We start from the raw sequence: 21,780 nt of genomic DNA, 5'->3' as shown, positions 1-21,780 counted from the left end.
GGATGTGGCAGGGGTTGAAAACTATTACGGACTACAAAGGGAACCCCAGACGCGAGCTGCCTATTGACGTGAGCCTACCAGACTAGCTAAATGCCTTTTATGCTCGCTTCGAGGCAAGCAACACTGAAGCATGCACGAGAGCAGGTAACCTGCCCAAAGGATTACCGCCCCGTAGCACTCATGTCGGAAGACATGAAATGCTTTGAAAGGCTGGTCATGGCTCACATCAACAGCATCTTCCCGGATACCCTAGACCCGGCTACCCTGGGGCGGCAGGGTAGCCTAGTGGTTAGAGCGTTGGACTAGTAACCGAAAGGTTGCAAGTTCAAATCCCCGAGCTGACAAGGTACAAATCTGTCGTTCTGCCCCTGAACAGGCAGTTAACCCACTGTTCCTAGGCCGTCATTGAAAATAAGAATTTGTTCTTAACTGACTTGCCTAGTTAAATAAAGGTAAAATAATAAAAAATAAAAAAAAACACTCCAATTCGCATACTGCCCCAACAGATTCACAGATGACGCAATCTCAATCGCACTCCACACTGTCCTTTCCCACCTGGACAAAAGGAATACTATGTGAGAATGCTGTTCATTGACTACAGCTCTGCATTCAACACCCTAGTGCCCACAAAGCTCATCACTAAGCTAAGGACCCTGGGACGAAACACCTCCCTCTGCAACTGGATCCTGGACTTCCTGATTGTAGACTACAGGAAAAGGTGGACCTAACAGGCCCCCATTAACATCAACGGGGCTGTAGTGGAGCAGGTTGAGAGTTTCAAGTTCCTTGGTGTCCACATCATCAACGATCGATCATGGTCCAAAAACACCAAGACAGTCTTGAAGAGGGCATGACAAAACCTTTTCCCCATCAGGAGACTGAAAAGATTTGGCATGGGTCCCCAGATCCTCAAAAGGTTCTACAGCTGCACCATCGAGGGCATCCTGACCGGTTGCATCACCGACTGGAATGGCAACTACTCGGCATCAGACCGTTAGGCACTACAGAGGGTAGTGCGTATGGCCCAGTACATCACTGGGGCTAAGCTTCTTGCAATCCGGGACCTATATAATAGGCGGTGTCAGAGGAAAACCCATAAAATTGTCAAAGTTTCCAGTCACCCAAGTCATAGACTGTTTCCCCTGCTACAGCACGGCAAACGGTCCTGGAGCGCCAAGTCTAGGACCAAAAGGCTCCTTATTAACAGCTTCTACCCCCCAAGCCATAAGACTGCTGAACAACTAATCAAATGGCCACTGGACAATTACATTGACCCCCCCCCCCCCCCTCCCATTTGTATTGTACACTGCTGCTACTCGCTGTTTATTATCTATGCATAGTCACTTCACCCCTACCTACATGTACAAATGACCTCTAACTTGATCTATCCCCGCACACCGACTCGGTACCAGTACCCCCTGTATAGAATTTTTTACTTTCGTTTATTTGGTAAATATTTTCTTAACTCTTCTTGAACTGCACTGTTGGTTAAGGGCTTGTAAGTAAGCATTTCACAGTAAGGTGTACATCTGACAAATAAAGTAAAATTGTATTTTATTTGAGCAGTTCATGCTTGAAAACCCACAAATGTCGCTGAGTTACAGCAGCTCTGCATGGAAGAGTGGGCCAAAATTCCTCCACAGCGACGTGAGAGACTGATCAACAACTACAGGAAGCGTTTGGTTGGAGTCATTGCAGTGAAAGATGGCACAACCCGTTACTGAGTGAAATGGGGCAAATACTTATTCACGGCACTACATATTTGACATATTTCTGGTATTTGTACCAGTGTATGAGCCCTCAAGACACGGCCAATGAAGATTGAAGGTCTGGAGATTCACCAGCTGTTGAGCAGGAGCCAGGTCTGCCCCGTATTTTGAATAAGTGAACACAACATAGGAGTACAAAGTAGGTGAATGTGTGTCTCTCTCCTTGTGTATGTAATCCTCATCATAATGACTGTATTCATCAACATTCCTCCTCACATTATATATTTTTCCTCTCCTCTCCCTCTGTGATGCTACACTTCTCTCCTCTCCCTCTGTGATGCTACACTTCTCTCCTCTCCCTCGGTGATGCTACACTTCTCTCCTCTCCCTCTGTGATGCTACACTTCTCTCCTCTCCCTCTGTGATGCTACACTTCTCTCCTCTCCCTCTGTGATGCTACACTTCTCTCCTCTCCCTCTGTGATGCTACACTTCTCTCCTCTCCCTCTGTGATGCTACACTTCTCTCCTCTCCCTCTGTGATGCTACACTTCTCTCCTCTCCCTCTGTGATGCTACACTTCTCTCCTCTCCCTCGGTGATGCTACACTCCTCTCCTCTCCCTCGGTGATCCTACACTTCTCTCCTCTCCCTCGGTGATCCTACACTTCTCTCCTCTCCCTCGGTGATGCTACACTTCTCTCCTCTCCCTCTGTGATGCTACACTTCTCTCCTCTCCCTCTGTGATGCTACACTTCTCTCCTCTCCCTCTGTGATGCTACACTCCTCTCCTCTCCCTCTGTGATGCTACACTCCTCTCCTCTCCCTCTGTGATCCTACACTTCTCTCCTCTCCCTCGGTGATGCTACACTTCTCTCCTCTCCCTCTGTGATGCTACACTTCTCTCCTCTCCCTCTGTGATGCTACACTTCTCTCCTCTCCCTCTGTGATGCTACACTCCTCTCCTCTCCCTCTGTGATGCTACACTCCTCTCCTCTCCCTCTGTGATGCTACACTCCTCTCCTCTCCCTCGGTGATGCTACACTTCTCTCCTCTCCCTCTGTGATGCTACACTTCTCTCCTCTCCCTCTGTGATGCTACACTTCTCTCCTCTCCCTCGGTGATGCTACACTTCTCTCCTCTCCCTCGGTGATGCTACACTTCTCTCCTCTCCCTCTGTGATGCTACACTTCTCTCCTCTCCCTCTGTGATGCTACACTCCTCTCCTCTCCCTCTGTGATGCTACACTTCTCTCCTCTCCCTCTGTGATGCTACACTTCTCTCCTCTCCCTCTGTGATGCTACACTTCTCTCCTCTCCCTCTGTGATGCTACACTTCTCTCCTCTCCCTCTGTGATGCTACACTTCTCTCCTCTCCCTCTGTGATGCTACACTTCTCTCCTCTCCCTCTGTGATGCTACACTTCTCTCCTCTCCCTCTGTGATGCTACACTCCTCTCCTCTCCCTCTGTGATCCTACACTTCTCTCCTCTCCCTCGGTGATCCTACACTTCTCTCCTCTCCCTCGGTGATCCTACACTTCTCTCCTCTCCCTCGGTGATGCTACACTTCTCTCCTCTCCCTCTGTGATGCTACACTTCTCTCCTCTCCCTCTGTGATGCTACACTTCTCTCCTCTCCCTCTGTGATGCTACACTTCTCTCCTCTCCCTCTGTGATGCTACACTCCTCTCCTCTCCCTCTGTGATCCTACACTTCTCTCCTCTCCCTCGGTGATGCTACACTTCTCTCCTCTCCCTCGGTGATGCTACACTTCTCTCCTCTCCCTCTGTGATGCTACACTTCTCTCCTCTCCCTCTGTGATGCTACACTTCTCTCCTCTCCCTCGGTGATGCTACACTTCTCTCCTCTCCCTCGGTGATGCTACACTTCTCTCCTCTCCCTCGGTGATGCTACACTTCTCTCCTCTCCCTCGGTGATGCTACACTTCTCTCCTCTCCCTCTGTGATGCTACACTTCTCTCCTCTCCCTCTGTGATGCTACACTTCTCTCCTCTCCCTCTGTGATGCTACACTTCTCTCCTCTCCCTCTGTGATGCTACACTTCTCTCCTCTCCCTCTGTGATGCTACACTTCTCTCCTCTCCCTCTGTGATGCTACACTTCTCTCCTCTCCCTCGGTGATGCTACACTCCTCTCCTCGCCCTCGGTGATGCTACACTTCTCTCCCTCTTTCTTTCCCCCTTCTCTTCCTCTCGCTCTCCATCTCCATCCGCCCTCCCAGTTCATTAAGACCTTAGACACACCTCTCAAGAGTCTCAGTGTTCACAATGCAAGGCCAGCTAATGAACATGTTATGGCTGACAATTGGACGGTTAATAAACAATCCACGCCTGTTCAGAGCACACACACACTCGCACACACAATCACGGAGAAACACACACTCTACGTCAGTTTTTTTGTAAAGTTACTGTTCCACATGGAATACCAGGAGACGTTTCAGTTCAGGGAACATGAGAAAGAGGGGGAGTAGGAGCAACACTCCCTCTTCTATTATTCATCTCCCCCACCTGACACAAACCACTCATTTAGTTGTGTATTTGTGTATGTGTGTGTGCTTGCATGTGTTAATGACATGCTCATTAGGCAAAGCCCCTTTTCACACCGGAGTGAGGTGTATATGCATGTGTGTGTGAGAGTCAGAGAGAGAGAGAGAGAGATTTTAAATTGAATTGAGAGAACTGAGCAAACTAGAAGGCTACTTGGCCCTAAACAGAGAGTACACAGTGGCAGAATACCTGACCACTGTGACTGACCCAAAACTAAGGAAAACTTTGACTATGTACAGACTCAGTGAGGATAGCCTTGCTATTGAGAAAGGCCGCCGTTGGCAGACCTGGCTCTCAAGAGAAGGCAGGCTATGTGCACACTGCCCACAAAATGAGGTGGTAATTGAGCTGCACTTCCTAACCTCCTGCCCAATGTATGACCATATTAGAGACATGTATTTCCCTCAGATCACACAGATCCACAAAGAATTTGAAAACAAACCCAATTTTGATAAACTCCCATATCTATTGGGTGAAAAACGACAGTGTGCCATCACAGCAGGAAGAATCGTGTCCCGTTACCACAAGAAAAAGGCAACCAGAGAAGAACAAACACAATTGTAAATACAACCCATATTTATGTTTATTTATGTTCTCTTTTCTACTTGAACTATTTTCACATCGTTACAACACTGTATATAGACATGACATTTGAAATGTCTATTATTTTGGAACTTGTGTGAGTGTAATATTTACTGTTCACTTTTTATTGTTCATTTCACTTATGTTGATCCATTTCACCTGCTTTAGCAATGTAAACATATGTTTCCCATGCAAATAAAGCCCCTTGAATTGAATTGAGAGAGAGTGTATATGTGCGTGTGAGAGAGAGTGAGAGAGAGTGTGTTAGTGTGTGTGTATGCGCACGTGTGTACAGTGTGTTATTCTTTTAATGTCATGCCCAATGGTGAAACCCATTATTTCCAGCAGACGCCAGGTGTGAGTGAGGAATTGTGGGTTAATGTATGGATAGTCATTATTCTAATTGGGCCTAGTGCCGGTTGGGAGATTCCAGGGTAAATTGATGGAGCTGGAAGTGTGTGTGTGTGTGTGTGTGTGTGTGTGTGTGTGTGTGTGTGTGTGTGTGTGTGTGTGTGTGTGTGTGTGTGTGTGTGTGTGTGTGTGTGTGTGTGTGTGTGTGTGTGTGTGTGTGTGTGTGTGTGTGAAGCCTCTCTGGGAACAGGGGAGGGAGTGGAAAGATATAATCTACACTAATGAATGGAAAACAGCACATGGAAGATAAAATAATATTCTGATGACATGTTCATTATTGCCATTTGCGCACACTTCATTTTGTAACGTTGTATCAGGGGAAGGAAACATCATCATTGATATTAGTCTAATGATTATATGTCCTGTCAGTATATTTCAATAATTAAGTACAGAGTTGATTCTAAGTTGATTCTCTTTAATAAAGTGTATTTCTAAATAACCTTTCCTCTCGGCGTGCTTAAAGTCATTTAGTTTCCAAATCCAAAAGGGTTGCCTTAGCAACACAGCGACACAGCAAAAGGCAGTAACCAGAACATTACAATATACAGTGCATTCGGAAAGTATTCATACCCCTTCACTTATTCCACATTTTGTTGTGTTACAGCCGGAATTCAAAATAGATGACATACTGTATTTATTCATCCATCTACACACAATAGCACATAATGAAAACATGTTTTTTGATATTTTAGCAAATGTATTGAAAATGAAATACATAAATATCTGATTTAGAGAAATACTCACACCCGAGTCAATACTTGGTAGAAGCACCTTTGGCAGCGATTACAGCCGTGAGTCTTTCTGGGTAAGTCTCTAAGAGCTTTCCACACCTGGATTTTGCTACATTTGCCCATTATTCTTTTCAACATTCTTCAATCTCTGTCAAAGTGGTTGCTGATCATTGCTAGACAACCATTTTCAGGTCTTGCCATAGATTTTCAGCAGACTTAGGTCAACATGTGTAACTCGGCCATTCAGGAACATTCACTGTCTTCTTGGTAAGCAACTCCAGTGGAAAGTTGGCCTTGCATTTTAGGTTACTGTCCTGCTGAAAGGTGAATTAATAGCTCAGTGTATGGTGGAAAGCAGACTGAAACAGGTTTTCCTCTAGGATTTTGCCTGTGCTTAGCTCCATTTGTAAATGTTTCATCTGGACAACTCCCCAGTCCTTAACGATTACAAGCATACCCATAACATGAACAGCCGCAACTATGCTTGAAAATATGAAGAGTGGCAGAGCTGAGGCAGACATTCATAAATAATGTATAACACTATTATTGGCCTGAAACAAAGGACTTTCTTCTGAAACTCGTCAGTCTATTCTTGTTCTGAGAAATGAAGGCTATTCCATGTGAGAAATTGACAAGAAACTGAAGATCTCATACAACGCTGTTTACTACTCCCTTCACAGAACAGCGCAAACTGGCTCTAACCAGAATAGAAAGAGGAGTGGGAGTCCCCGGTGCACAACTGAGCAAGAGGACAAGTACATTACCACACATGCATAAACTCACACATACAGACATACAAAATTGCATTTATTATCTGGGCCCCAACAGGACACACCTATTCAGGGGCATCGGGATTCACTCACAACTCACAGCACTCTGACAGGATAGGTCAGCTGTCATTGAGCCATGTCTGTTCCAATCAGATATGAAGGGGGATATGCAAAGTGAATTCCTGAACAGCGGAGGAGAGAGAGTGTGGTGGACTTAGTGTTGGTTAGCATTAGCCTGGGAAAGTGTCGGTGAGTGGTGAAGGTAGCGTTGGTTAGCACCTTAGCATGGACCAGTCTGAGCATTGGAGTTAGCATTCGTTAGCACTTTAGCCTGGACCAGTGTCTGTGAGTGGTGGAGTTAGCGTTGGTTAGCGTGTTAGCCTGGACCAGTCTGAGCATTGGAGTTAGCATTCGCTAGCGCCTGGACCAGTCTCTGTGTGTGTTGGAGGTAGCATACAATTGGTTAACGTTAGCCTGGATGTTTCAGCAGCGTTGTACAGTCTCAACGCCCCAGGGCCTTTGACACCCTAATGGGTGTGAAATCAAAACCTTAATCAGTCAGACTCCCCACCCGCACACACCCACACCCACCAATTATGAAAACTAGTTTAGCAAAATCAGAAGTCTTTCTCACAGTTACACAATCTAAAATGGTGCCTATTACCAGTCAGTTCTAGCTGAGACAGTAGACAGCAGTGTGTTTCAGCTCCAATGTTCTAAAGGGACAAGGGGCAGAGGCAGGTCTGTCTGCTGATTGGCCGGTACTAGGAGTGAAGTGACCTGGGTAATGGCAGGGCGGAGACGTTCCCTGTCGGCTCGTTAGTAAGTACCTGGCAGAAGGTCACTCCACTATCCTCTCTCACTCTGCCGCTCTCTATAACTCTCGCTCTCCCTGTCACTCTTACTCTCCATCTTTCTCTTTCACTTTCTCTCTGTCAGTCACGCTGCCTCCCTTGCAACTTCTCTTTACTTAATTATTTTTTTCCTCTAATTCTCTCTCTCACTGAAACTCCATTGCCCTCTCTCCCTCTCATCCACTATCCATCTCCCTCTCATCCACTATCCATCTCCCTCTCATCCACTATCCATCTCCCGCTCACCCACTATCCATCTCCCGCTCACCCACTATCCATCTCCCGCTCACCCACTATCCATCTCCCGCTCACCCACTATCCATCTCCCGCTCACCCACTATCCATCTCCCGCTCACCCACTATCCATCTCCCGCTCACCCACTATCCATCTCCCGCTCACCCACTATCCATCTCCCGCTCACCCACTATCCATCTCCCGCTCACCCACTATCCATCTCCCGCTCACCCACTATCCATCTCCCGCTCACCCACTATCCATCTCCCTCTCACCCACTATCCATCTCCCTCTCACCCACTATCCATCTCCCTCTCACCCACTATCCATCTCCCGCTCACCCACTATCCATCTCCCGCTCACCCACTATCCATCTCCCGCTCACCCACTATCCATCTCCCGCTCACCCACTATCCATCTCCCGCTCACCCACTATCCATCTCCCGCTCACCCACTATCCATCTCCCGCTCACCCACTATCCATCTCCCGCTCACCCACTATCCATCTCCCGCTCACCCACTATCCATCTCCCGCTCACCCACTATCCATCTCCCGCTCACCCACTATCCATCTCCCGCTCACCCACTATAGATCTCCCGCTCACCCACTATAGATCTCCCGCTCACCCACTATCCATCTCCCTCTCACCCACTATCCATCTCCCTCTCACCCACTATCCATCTCCCTCTCACCCACTATCCATCTCCCTCTCACCCACTATCCATCTCCCTCTCACCCACTATCCATCTCCCTCTCACCCACTATCCATCTCCCTCTCACCCACTATCCATCTCCCTCTCACCCACTATCCATCTCCCTCTCACCCACTATCCATCTCCCTCTCACCCACTATCCATCTCCCTCTCACCCACTATCCATCTCCCTCTCACCCACTATCCATCTCCCTCTCACCCACTATCCATCTCCCTCTCACCCACTATCCATCTCCCTCTCACCCACTATCCATCTCCCTCTCACCCACTATCCATCTCCCTCTCACCCACTATCCATATCCATCTCACCCACTATCCATCTCATCCACTATCCATCTCATCCACTATCCATCTCATCCACTATCCATCTCATCCACTATCCATCTCATCCACTATCCATCTCATCCACTATCCATCTCATCCACTATCCATCTCATCCACTATCCATCTCATCCACTATCCATCTCCCTCTCACCCACTATCCATCTCCCTCTCACCCACTATCCATCTCCCTCTCACCCACTATCCATCTCCCTCTCACCCACTATCCATCTCCCTCTCACCCACTATCCATCTCCCTCTCACCCACTATCCATCTCCCTCTCACCCACTATCCATCTCCCTCTCACTCACTATCCATCTCCCTCTCACCCACTATCCATCTCCCTCTCACCCACTATCCATCTCCCTCTCACCCACTATCCATCTCCCTCTCACCCACTATCCATCTCCCTCTCACCCACTATCTATCTCCCTCTCACCCACTATCTATCTCCCTCTCACCCACTATCTATCTCCCTCTCACCCACTATCTATCTCCCTCTCACGCACTATCTATCTCCCTCTCACCCACAATCTATCTCCCTCTCACCCACAATCTATCTCCCTCTCACCCACAATCTATCTCCCTCTCACCCACTATCTATCTCCCTCTCACCCACTATCTATTCCCTCAACATCTCACTCTCATCCACTATCCATCTCCCTCTCATCCACTATCCATCTCCCTCTCACCCACTATCCATCTCCCTCTCACCCACTATCCATCTCCCTCTCACCCACTATCCATCTCATCCACTATCCATCTCATCCACTATCCATCTCATCCACTATCCATCTCATCCACTATCCATCTCATCCACTATCCATCTCATCGACTATCCATCTCATCCACTATCCATCTCATCCACTATCCATCTCCCTCTCACCCACTATCTATCTCCCTCTCACCCACTATCTATTCCCTCAACATCTCACTCTCATCCACTATCCATCTCCCTCTCATCCACTATCCATCTCCCTCTCACCCACTATCCATCTCCCTCTCACCCACTATCCATCTCCCTCTCACTCACTATCCATCTCATCCACTATCCATCTCATCCACTATCCATCTCATCCACTATCCATCTCATCCACTATCCATCTCATCCACTATCCATCTCATCCACTATCCATCTCATCGACTATCCATCTCATCCACTATCCATCTCATCCACTATCCATCTCCCTCTCACCCACTATCCATCTCCCTCTCACCCACTATCCATCTCCCTCTCACCCACTATCCATCTCCCTCTCACCCACTATCCATCTCCCTCTCACCCACTATCCATCTCCCTCTCACCCACTATCCATCTCCCTCTCACCCACTATCCATCTCCCTCTCACCCACTATCTATCTCCCTCTCACCCACTATCTATCTCCCTCTCACCCACTATCTATCTCCCTCTCACCCACTATCTATCTCCCTCTCACCCACTATCTATCTCCCTCTCACCCACTATCTATCTCCCTCTCACCCACTATCTATCTCCCTCTCACCCACAATCTATCTCCCTCTCACCCACTATCTATCTCCCTCTCACCCACTATCTATCTCCCTCTCACCCACTATCTATTCCCTCAACATCTCCCTCTCACCCACTATCCATCTCCCTCTCACCCACTATCCATCTCCCTCTCACCCACTATCCATCTCCCTCTCACCCACTATCCATCTCACCCACTATCCATCTCACCCACTATCCATCTCACCCACTATCCATCTCATCCACTATCCATCTCCCTCTCACTCACTATCCATCTCCCTCTCACCCACTATCCATCTCCCTCTCACCCACTATCCATCTCCCTCTCACCCACTATCCATCTCCCTCTCACCCACTATCCATCTCCCTCTCACCCACTATCCATCTCCCTCTCACCCACTATCCATCTCCCTCTCACCCACTATCTATCTCCCTCTCACCCACTATCTATCTCCCTCTCACCCACTATCTATCTCCCTCTCACGCACTATCTATCTCCCTCTCACCCACAATCTATCTCCCTCTCACCCACAATCTATCTCCCTCTCACCCACAATCTATCTCCCTCTCACCCACAATCTATCTCCCTCTCACCCACAATCTATCTCCCTCTCACCCACAATCTATCTCCCTCTCACCCACAATCTATCTCCCTCTCACCCACTATCTATCTCCCTCTCACCCACTATCTATTCCCTCAACATCTCACTCTCATCCACTATCCATCTCCCTCTCACCCACTATCCATCTCCCTCTCACCCACTATCCATCTCCCTCTCACCCACTATCCATCTCCCTCTCACCCACTATCCACTATCCATCTCATCCACTATCCATCTCATCCACTATCCATCTCATCCACTATCCATCTCATCCACTATCCATCTCATCCACTATCCATCTCATCCACTATCCATCTCATCCACTATCCATCTCATCCACTATCCATCTCCCTCTCATCCACTATCCATCTCCCTCTCATCCACTATCCATCTCCCTCTCATCCACTATCCATCTCCCTCTCATCCACTATCCATCTCCCTCTCATCCACTATCCATCTCCCTCTCATCCACTATCCATCTCCCTCTCACCCACTATCCATCTCCCTCTCACCCACTATCCATCTCCCTCTCACCCACTATCCATCTCCCTCTCACCCACTATCCATCTCCCTCTCACCCACTATCCATCTCCCTCTCACCCACTATCCATCTCCCTCTCACCCACTATCCATCTCCCTCTCACCCACTATCTATCTCCCTCTCACCCACTATCTATCTCCCTCTCACCCACTATCTATCTCCCTCTCACCCACTATCTATCACCCTCTCACCCACTATCTATCTCCCACTCACCCACTATCTATCTCCCTCTCACCCACTATCTATTCCCTCAACATCTCACTCTCATCCACTATCCATCTCCCTCTCATCCCCCATCCATCTCCCTCTCATCCCCCATCCATCTCCCTCTCATCCCCCATCCATCTCCCTCTCATCCCCATCCATCTCCCTCTCATCCCCCATCCATCTCCCTCTCATCCCCCATCCATCTCCCTCTCATCCCCCATCCATCTCCCTCTCATCCCCCATCCATCTCCCTCTCATCCCCCATCCATCTCCCTCTCATCCCCCATCCATCTCCCTCTCATCCCCCATCCATCTCCCTCTCATCCCCCATCCATCTCCCTCTCATCCCCCATCCATCTCCCTCTCATCCACTATCCATCTCCCTCTCATCCACTATCCCTCTCATCCACTATCCCTCTCATCCACTATCCCTCTCATCCACTATCCCTCTCATCCACTATCCCTCTCATCCACTATCCCTCTCATCCACTATCCCGCTCATCCACTATCCCGCTCATCCACTATCCCTCTCATCCACTATGCCTCTCATCCACTATGCCTCTCATCCACTATCCCTCTCATCCACTATCTATATCCATCCACATCTCCCTCTCATCCACTATCTCCCTCAACATCTCCCTCTCATCCAATATATCTCATTCAACATCTCCCCTCTCATCCACTATCTATCTCATTCAACATCTCCCTCTCATCCCCTATCCATCTCCCTCAACATCTCCCTCTCATCCACTATCCATCTCCCTCCACATCTCCCTCTCACCCACTATCTCCCGCAACATCTCTCTCAACATCCACTACCTCCCTCAACATATCCCTCTCATCCACTATCCATCTCCCTCAACATCTCCCTCTCATCCACTATCCATCTCCCTCCACATCTCCCTCTCATCCACTATCTCCCGCAACATCTCTCTCAACATCCACTACCTCCCTCAACATCTCCCTCTCATCCACTATCTCTCATTCAACATCTCCCCTCACATCCCCTATCCATCTCCATCAACATTTCCCTCTCATCCACTATCCATCTCCCTCTCATCCACTATCCATCTCCCTCTCATCCACTATCCATCTCCCCCACATCTCCCTCTCATCCACTATCTCTCATTCAACATCTCCCCTCTCATCCACTATCTCTCTCATCCCCTATCCATCTCCCTCTCATCCCCCATCTATCTCCCTCTCATCCCCCATCTATCTCCCTCTCATCCCCCATCTATCTCCCTCTCATCCCCCATCTAGCTCCCTCTCATCCCCCATCTAGCTCCCTCTCATCCCCCATCTAGCTCCCTCTCATCCCCCATCTAGCTCCCTCTCATCCCCCATCTAGCTCCCTCTCATCCCCCATCTAGCTCCCTCTCATCCCCCATCTAGCTCCCTCTCATCCCCCATCTAGCTCCCTCTCATCCCCCATCTAGCTCCCTCTCATCCCCCATCTAGCTCCCTCTCATCCCCCATCTAGCTCCCTCTCATCCCCCATCTAGCTCCCTCTCATCCCCCATCTAGCTCCCTCTCATCCCCCATCTAGCTCCCTCTCATCCCCCATCTAGCTCCCTCTCATCCCCCATCTAGCTCCCTCTCATCCCCCATCCAGCTCCCTCTCATCCCCCATCCAGCTCCCTCTCATCCCCTATCCAGCTCCCTCTCATCCCCTATCCAGCTCCCTCTCATCCCCTATCCAGCTCCCTCTCATCCCCTATCCAGCTCCCTCTCATCCCCTATCCAGCTCCCTCTCATCCCCTATCCAGCTCCCTCTCACCCCCTATCTATCTCCCTCTCATCCCCTATCTATCTTCCTCAAAATCTCCCTCTCAGTCCCATTAAAGCACTTAGTCTTTCACCGTCTATCTCTTGTCTTTCCACTCTCCCTTACACAATCTGCCGCCAAACCAAACAGAGATAATCACAGTTCATTGATCATGGTGTGTGTGTGTGTGTGTGTGTGTGTGTGTGTGTGTGTGTGTGTGTGTGTGTGTGTGTGTGTGTGTGTGTGTGTGTGTGTGTGTGTGAGCAGCACGGTCTGTAAACACAACCCCAGCGGATCAGTGATTGATGTTTTTTTTAAATGTTTTATTTCACCTTTATTTAACTAGGCAAGTCAGTTAAGAACCAATTCTTATTTACAATGACGGCCTAGGAACAGTGGGTTAACTGCCTTGTTCAGGGGCAGAACAACAGATTTTTACCTTGTCAGCTCAGGGATTCAATCCATCAACCTTTTGGTTACTGGCCCAACGCTCTAACCACTAGGCTACCTGCCATGTCTACTTCCCTACTAACAGATTCATGAACTTTAAATGGCAAAGTGATTGTGTGTGTGGGTGTGTGTGTGCATGCACATGTGTTCGCCTGCTTGACTGACAAAACGGAGACGCTGAGACACTTATTATATCAAATCACACACATAACCCCCCCCTCCACATTTTGTTACATTACAGCCTTATTCTAAAATTGATTCAATTGTTTTTTTCCCTCATCAATCTACACACAATACCCCATCATGACAAAGCAAAAACAAGTTTTTCCAACATTTATCTAATTTATTATTTTTTATTAACCCAACTTAAATATTACTTTGACATAAGGATTCATACTCTTTAACGCAGTACTCTGTTGAAGTACCTTTGGCAGCGATTACAGCCTCAAGTCTTCTTGGGTATGACGCTACAAGCTTGGCACACCTGTATTTGGGGAGTTTCTTCCATTCTTCTCTGCAGATCCTCTCAAGCTCTGTCAGGTTGGATGGGGAGCGTCGCTGCACAGCTATTTTCAGGTCGATCGGGTTCAAGTCCAGGCTCTGGCTGGGCCACTCAAGGACATTCACAGACTTGTCCCAAAGCCACTACAGCATTGTCTTGGCTGTGTGCTGCCACCACCATGCTTCACAGTGGGATAGTATAGGCCAGCTGATGAGTGGTGCCTGGTTTCCTCCAGACGCTTGGCATTCAGGCCAAAGAGTTCAATCTTGGTTTCATCAGACCAGAGAATCTTGTTTCTCATGGTCTGAGAGTCTTTAGGCCTTTTAACAAATGGCCCTTCCCCCCCGATTGGTCAGTTTGGGCGGGCGGCCAGCTCTAGGAAGAGTCTTGGTGGTTCCAAACTTCTCCCATTTAAGAATGATTGAGGCCACTGTGTTCTTGGGGACCTTTAATGCTGCAGACATTTTTTGGTACCCTTCCCCAGATCTGTGCCTTGACAATCCTGTCTCGGAGCTCTAGAGTCAATTCCTTCGACCTCATGGCTTGGTTTTTGCTCTGACATGCACTGTCAACTGTGGACCTTATATAGACAGGTGTGTGCCTCTCCAAATCATGTCAAATCAGTTGAATTGACCACAGGTGGACTCCAATCAAGTTGTAGAAACATCTCAATGATGATCGATGGAAACAGGATGCACCTGAACTCAATTTCGAGTCTCATAGCAAAGGGTCTGAATAGATATGGAAAATAAGGTATTTCTGTTTTTATTTTGAATACATTTGCAAAAAATTCTAAAAAACAATTTTCACTTTGTAATTAAGGGGTATTATTGTGTGTACATTGATGAGGGAAAAATTTATTTAATACATTTTAGAATAAGGCTGTAACGCAACAAAATGTGGTAAAAGTGAAGGGGTCTGAATACTTTCCGATGCCCTCTCTTCCATGAATACAGAGTGGCTTCAGTCAACGACAGCAATCACATTTTATTAGTCACATGCGCCGAATACAACATGTGAAGACCTTAGTGAAATGCTTACTTACGAGCCCCTAACCAACAATGCAGTTTAAAAAAACATGGATAAGAATAAGAGATTAAAGTAACAAGTAATTAAAGAGCATCAGTAAAATAACAATAGTGAGACTATATACAGGGGGGAACCGATACAGAGTCAATGTGCGGGGGCACCGGTTCGTTGAGGTAATATGTACATGTAGGTAGATTTATTAATGTGACTATGCATAGATGACAACAGAGAGTAGCAGAGGTGTAAAAGGGGTGGAATGAAAATAGTCCAGGTGGCCATTTGATTAGATGATCAAGCGTCTTATGGCTTGGGGTTAGAAGTTGTTGAGAAGCCTCTTGGATCTAGACTTGGCGCTCTGGTACCACTTGTCGTGCGGTAGCAGAGAGAACAGTCTATGACTAGGGTGGCTGGAGTCTTTGACAATTTTCAGGGCCTTCCTCTGACACCGCCTGGTATAGAGGTCCTGGGTGGCAGGAAGCTTGGCCCCAGTGATGTACAGGGCCATACACACTACCCTCTGTAGTGCCTTGCGGTCAGAGGCCGAGCAGTTGCCATACCAGGCAGTGATGCAACCAGTCAGGATGCTCTTGATGGTGCAGCTGTATAACCTTTTGAGGATCTGAGGACCCATGCCAAATCTTTTCAGTCTCCTGAGGGGGAATATGTTTTGTTGTGCCCTCTTCACGCCGTGCCCTCTTATCTGCATACCATGCTTCTACATCCACTCAACCTCTCTATGTCGCCTATATCTACGTCTAATCTATAGTATGCACTTATCACACTCTGCCGTGTGTCTGTCTGTTTGAGATGGGGAGCGTGTGTGTGTTCACACGTTAGTGTGTAACTGTGTTATCTCCAATACTTCCAGGTATAACCAGTGTCTCATCTGGACATGGTAGATCACTGGAGCTGGAGAGAGAGACTGGCAGCACAACAGGAGATAGAAGACTAAGGTTTATCAGGGAAATGTCTCAAGGAAGGCATCAAAGGTCTACATACATGTGTGCGAGCGAGCACACACACAAGGTCTCAATATCCCTGATAACCAGCCCACGCTATCTGTGCATCACCAGTGTGTTTGGAGAGAGAGAAGACATCAAACAGTCTGAGAAATGAACCAGAGGGGAGGGAGAGAGAAAAGGACAGAACGAGAGATTGGGATGGAGGAGCAGTCAGGTAACTCGAGATCCAAGGGGTTATCCAACGTTGGAAATTGCTCCCAATGATGAACCAGACTTGTGAAGGTCTAGAATTTTTTTCTGAGGTCTTGGCTGATTTCTTTTGATTTTCCTATGATGTCAAGCAAAGAGACACTGAGTTTGAAGGTAGGCCTTGAAATACATCCGCAGGTACACCTCCAATTGACTCAAATGATGTCAATTAGCCTATCAGTATTTTCTAAAGCCATGACATTTTCTGGAATTTTCCAAGCTGTTTAAAGGAACAGTCAACTTAGTGTATGTAAACTTCTGACCCACTGGAATTGTGATACAGTGAATTATAAGTGAAATAATCTGTCTGTAAACAATTGTTGGAAAAATTACTTGTGTCATGCACAAAGTAGATGTCCTACCTGACTTGCCAAAACTGTAGTTTGTTAACAACAATACATTTGTGGAGTGGTTGAAAAAAAAGTTCTAATGACTCTAACCTAAGTGTATGTAAACTTCCGACTTCAACTGTATATGTGTGTGTGTATGTATATACACTGCTCAAAAAAATAAAGGGAACACTTAAACAACACAATGTAACTCCAAGTCAATCACACTTCTGTGAAATCAAACTGTCCACTTAGGAAGCAACACTGATTGACAATAAATTTCACATGCTGTTGTGCAAATGGAATAGACAAAAGGTGGAAATTATAGGCAATTAGGCACATTTGTGGCCTGCTGGAGGTCATTTTGCAGGGCTCTGGCAGTGCACCTCCTGGCACAAAGGCAGAGGTAGCGGTCCTGCTGCTGGGTTGTTGCCCTCCTACGGCCTCCTCCACGTCTCCTGATGTACTGGCCTGTCTCCTGGTAGCGCCTCCATGCTCTGGACACTACGCTGACAGACACAGCAAACCTTTTTGCCACAGCTCACATTGATGTGCCATCCTGGATGAACTGCACTACCTGAGCCACTTGTGTGGGTTGTAGACTCCAGCTCATGCTACCACTAGAGTGAGAGCACCGCCAGCATTCAAAAGTGACCAAAACATCAGCCAGGAAGCATAGGAACTGAGAAGTGGTCTGTGGTCACCACCTGCAGAATCACTCCTGTTTTGGGGGGTGTCTTGCTAATTCCACCTTTTGTCTATTCCATTTGCACAACAGCATGTGAAATTTATTGTCAATCAGTGTTGCTTCCTAAGTGGACAGTTTGATTTCACAGAAGTGTGATTGACTTGGAGTTACATTGTGTTGTTTAAGTGTTCCCTTTATTTTTTTGAGCAGTGTATGTAGAAGCAACTTGCCTACCCCCCCCCCCAAACATGAGGTGTGTCATGTGTTTACTTTATCACTTTACACACACACACACACACACACACACACACAAACACACACACACACACACACACACACACACACACACACACACACGGCTTAGCAGTGAAGTCAGACATTTAGCCAGTGGGGTGTAGGAACAGCGGTACGGCCTCAAGTCTTCAGATCATTGAGATGATAACACCCCTGACAAAGACTTACAGACAGACACACACCACAAATCTCCCCTCTTATCTTCTCATCCCTTTGTCATATCCCTCCTTTTTTCTGTTCCTGTCTTCTCCCGTCAGAGATCAAGAGTTTTGGGGGATCTAACATGGCCAGATGGCAGAACAGATCAGAAAAGAGAATAAAGAACGACAAGAACAAAAGGTATTCACATCGTGACATGAGCCGATACCCTTTTCTGACATGGTGGTGATCTTGGATGTCGGACAAAATCCCCTTAGATACTGATCTAATGTCTGTTTTTCTGTTCCCTCCCTTACGGTTACAATTAGAATTTAGGGAGGGTAAGCTGATCCTAGATCTGTTCCCAAGGGCACCAGTTTTTATTTAGACATTTTTATTTTACCTTTATTTAACTAGGCAAGTAAGTTAAGAACAAATTCTTATTTACAATGACGGCCTACACTGGTCAAACCCGGACGACACTGGGCCAATTGTGCGCTTCCCTATGGGACTCCCAATCACGGCCGGTTGTGATACAGCCAGTGTTTAAGCTCTATTGACTACACAGACTGTATTACACAACAAATGAGCCAGAGGGAGCAATGATATGAAAATAAATAAAGTTTCAAGAATGAATCATGGAATCTAATACTCTAGCTTGTTATTAGGCTGGTGCATATGCTGCTCTTTAATTGTGTATTTCACTCTGAGAACACACAGCAGTAGCAGGGAATGCCTGCTAAATATAAATATGCAAATGTAAACATTTAAAATAGACAATGTGTGCATGTTGGGGTCGGGGGGGGTCAATGTGTGTTTGTGAGAGAGGTAGATAATGAAATCTGCTGCAGCAACCGTAAACTCCTGTGTGTGTGATACTAGCATCACACTGCACTGGCAAAACGAGGAGAGAGAAAGAGAGATACAGAGAGAGTGAAAGAGAGAGATACAAAGAGAGAGAGAGAAATACAGAGAGAGAGAGAGAGAGAGAAAGAGAGATACAAAGAGAGAGAGAAATACAGAGAGATAGAGAGAGAAAGAGAGAGAAATACAAAGAGAGAGATGAGAGAGAGAAAGAAAGACAGATGAGAGAGAAAGAAAAAGAGAGATGAGAGAGAAAGAAAAAGAAAGATGAGAGAGTTACAAAGAGAGGGAGAAAGCAAGAGAGAGGTTGTCATTGCGACATGATACATTGAATAAAAACATTACTGTTCTAGAATTGCATATTCTTCCAATGTGAAAGACCTATTACCTTCTGCTAAGATCACTTTAGAGGTCACAGCTATTTGTGGTCCCACATCCCTACACAGCTTCACTCAACCAAATACACCATTCACCTTGTGTGTGTGTGTGTGTGTATGTGTGTGGGGCGCGGGGGAGGTTTACATTATGTGGCTCACCTGTGGGCGGATGACTCTGTCAATGCTCTTCAGGGCAGTGTCTGGGGAAGGGGGAGAGCAGTCTGGAGTAGGCCCTGTCGGTGAGGAGCTGTTCCTATGGTTACACAGCTCCGGCTCAGTCACCGTCACCTGGGGAGAGTGGCCTTGAAAGAGAGACAGAGGCAAGAGAAGGGGGGTAGATTTAATTAAGCCTGGATCAAATGAAGAGCAATCCAAACAGAGAGATAGAACAGCAGGTATCCATGGAGGGTCAAGGCTGCAATGCATTTCCACTGGAGTTCGTTCAGATGTGAACCTCAGATGTGGCAGCTGCCATGTGTGCTCAAATGGCCAACCTTACACTGAGCACATCTTTCTTTCTGTCTTAAATGTCTCACACATGATATAACACACACACCAGTGGCGTGCCGTGGGCCTGGGGCCTGGGCCTTCAGTGAGGTCCTACACAGTCCCACCCGAATTAATCCACCTCTTATTACCATCATTATGATGCCATGGCTCTAGACACTATACATTTAGACAGAAACGCAGTATAACCAGGCTTTGCATCACCTTGAAATTGACATTTTTATTCAGAGAATTGCAGGGGAAGAGTACAATACAGTACAGTTCAACTAATAGGCAAGAACATAGTCGAGTGCAACAGAGTTATATTAATATTCTTCTTCTATCCATTTCTGGTCCACAAACTTTGAGCTTTAAGTCCCCAAAAAAATAAATACAGTGTGTTCACTAAACAGCGCATTGTCGCACCCAAAGCAGTTTCACCGTGATGATAAAGACACATAACTATTCACTGAAAATAAAAGAAAGAAAACAAATAATTTGCAACATAGGCTATTTGCCATTTTATTGTGTTAATATATAGGCTATTTAATATTAACGAAATAAAATGCGAAACATACATACACATTTAATAAAAAATAAAATGCATTGTATGCCTAATCACCAAAGACTGATTATTTGAACACAAAATCCTTCCTCCTTTCTTTCTTCAAGAAGACTTCAATGACTCTGTTGTACAGTCTATCTGTGCGTTTTAGTTCCACCAATAAGTCCTTTTCTATCGACATGGAGGCTAATGCTGAAAGCCGAGTCTGTCCGGTAGCATTTCTGGAATACGTTTTGATTCGCTTTAAGGCCGAGAATGACCGCTCGACAGAAGCCGTGGACACAGTGATAGTCACTGTCACACATGCCAATGTGTAAAGTTGCCCCATGTCCTCATTTAGATGTTTCTGCTTAAGGAAATCAAGGAGATCAGAGGGACTTTTCCCTTCAAAATCAGTCATAGCATACATTACAGTCAGTTCTGTTTTTAGCTTGGATAGGTCGAACAGTGTTCCGTGACTCTCTGTTAAGCTGGAGAAGGCTGTTTGCGGGAATTTTTTCCGGTAGGTCTTAAAACCTGTCTAGCCCCGGGGTGCCGCTAGCGGCACACCCCCCCCACCCCCACTGAAAAGGCAGTGCCGCGAAATTCAAAAAAAAAATATTTTTTAAATATTTAACTTTCACACATTAAAGTCCAATACAGCTAATGAAAGACACAGATCTTGTGAATCCAGCCAACATGTCCGATTTTTAAAATGTTTTACAGGGAAGACACAATATGTAAAGATGTAAATCTATTAGCTAAACACATTAGCATAATCCACCATTTTTTCTTTGTCCACCAACACCAGTAGCTATCACCAATTCGGCTAAACTAAGATATTGATAGCCACCAACCAAGAAAAAACCTCCTCAGATGACAGTCTGATAACATATTTATGGTATAGGATAGGTTTTGTTAGAAAAATGTGCATATTTCAGGTAGATGTCATAGTTTACAATTGCACCCACCGTCACAAATGGACTAGAATAATTACAATGAGCAACGTGTTTACCTAACTACTAATCATCAAACATTTCGTAAAAATACACAGCATACACTAATCGAAAGACACCGATCCTGTGAATACAGACAATATTTCAGATTTTCTAAGTGTCTTACAGCGAAAACACAATAAATCGTTATATTAGCATAGCACATGTGCAAACATTACCCCAGCATTGATTCTAGCCAAAGAGAGCGATAACGTAAACATCGCTAAAATATATTAATTTTTTCACTAACCTTCTCAGAATTCTTCAGATGACACTCCTGTAACATCACATTACAACATACATATACAGTTTGTTCGAAAATGTGCATATTTAGCCACCAAAATCATGGTTAGACAATGAGAAAAGTAGCCCAGCT

General features: G+C 46.5%; 1 protein-coding gene across 1 annotated transcript in view; it reads right to left on the bottom strand.

Moving 5' to 3' along the window:
- Window positions 1-21,780, bottom strand: part of LOC129866062 (ankyrin repeat and sterile alpha motif domain-containing protein 1B-like) — a 355,742-nt gene that overhangs the window by 136,283 nt on the left and 197,679 nt on the right. Inside the window, exon 13 of the mRNA XM_055939185.1 lies at window positions 19,539-19,681. Within this exon, the coding sequence (XP_055795160.1) occupies window positions 19,539-19,681 (143 nt within the window). The remainder of the gene's footprint in view (window positions 1-19,538; window positions 19,682-21,780) is intronic.

This window comes from Salvelinus fontinalis, chromosome 11, assembly GCF_029448725.1.
Source record: "Salvelinus fontinalis isolate EN_2023a chromosome 11, ASM2944872v1, whole genome shotgun sequence".
Taxonomy (NCBI): Eukaryota; Metazoa; Chordata; class Actinopteri; order Salmoniformes; family Salmonidae; genus Salvelinus; species Salvelinus fontinalis.
This window is presented reverse-complemented; position numbering and strand designations above follow the sequence as displayed.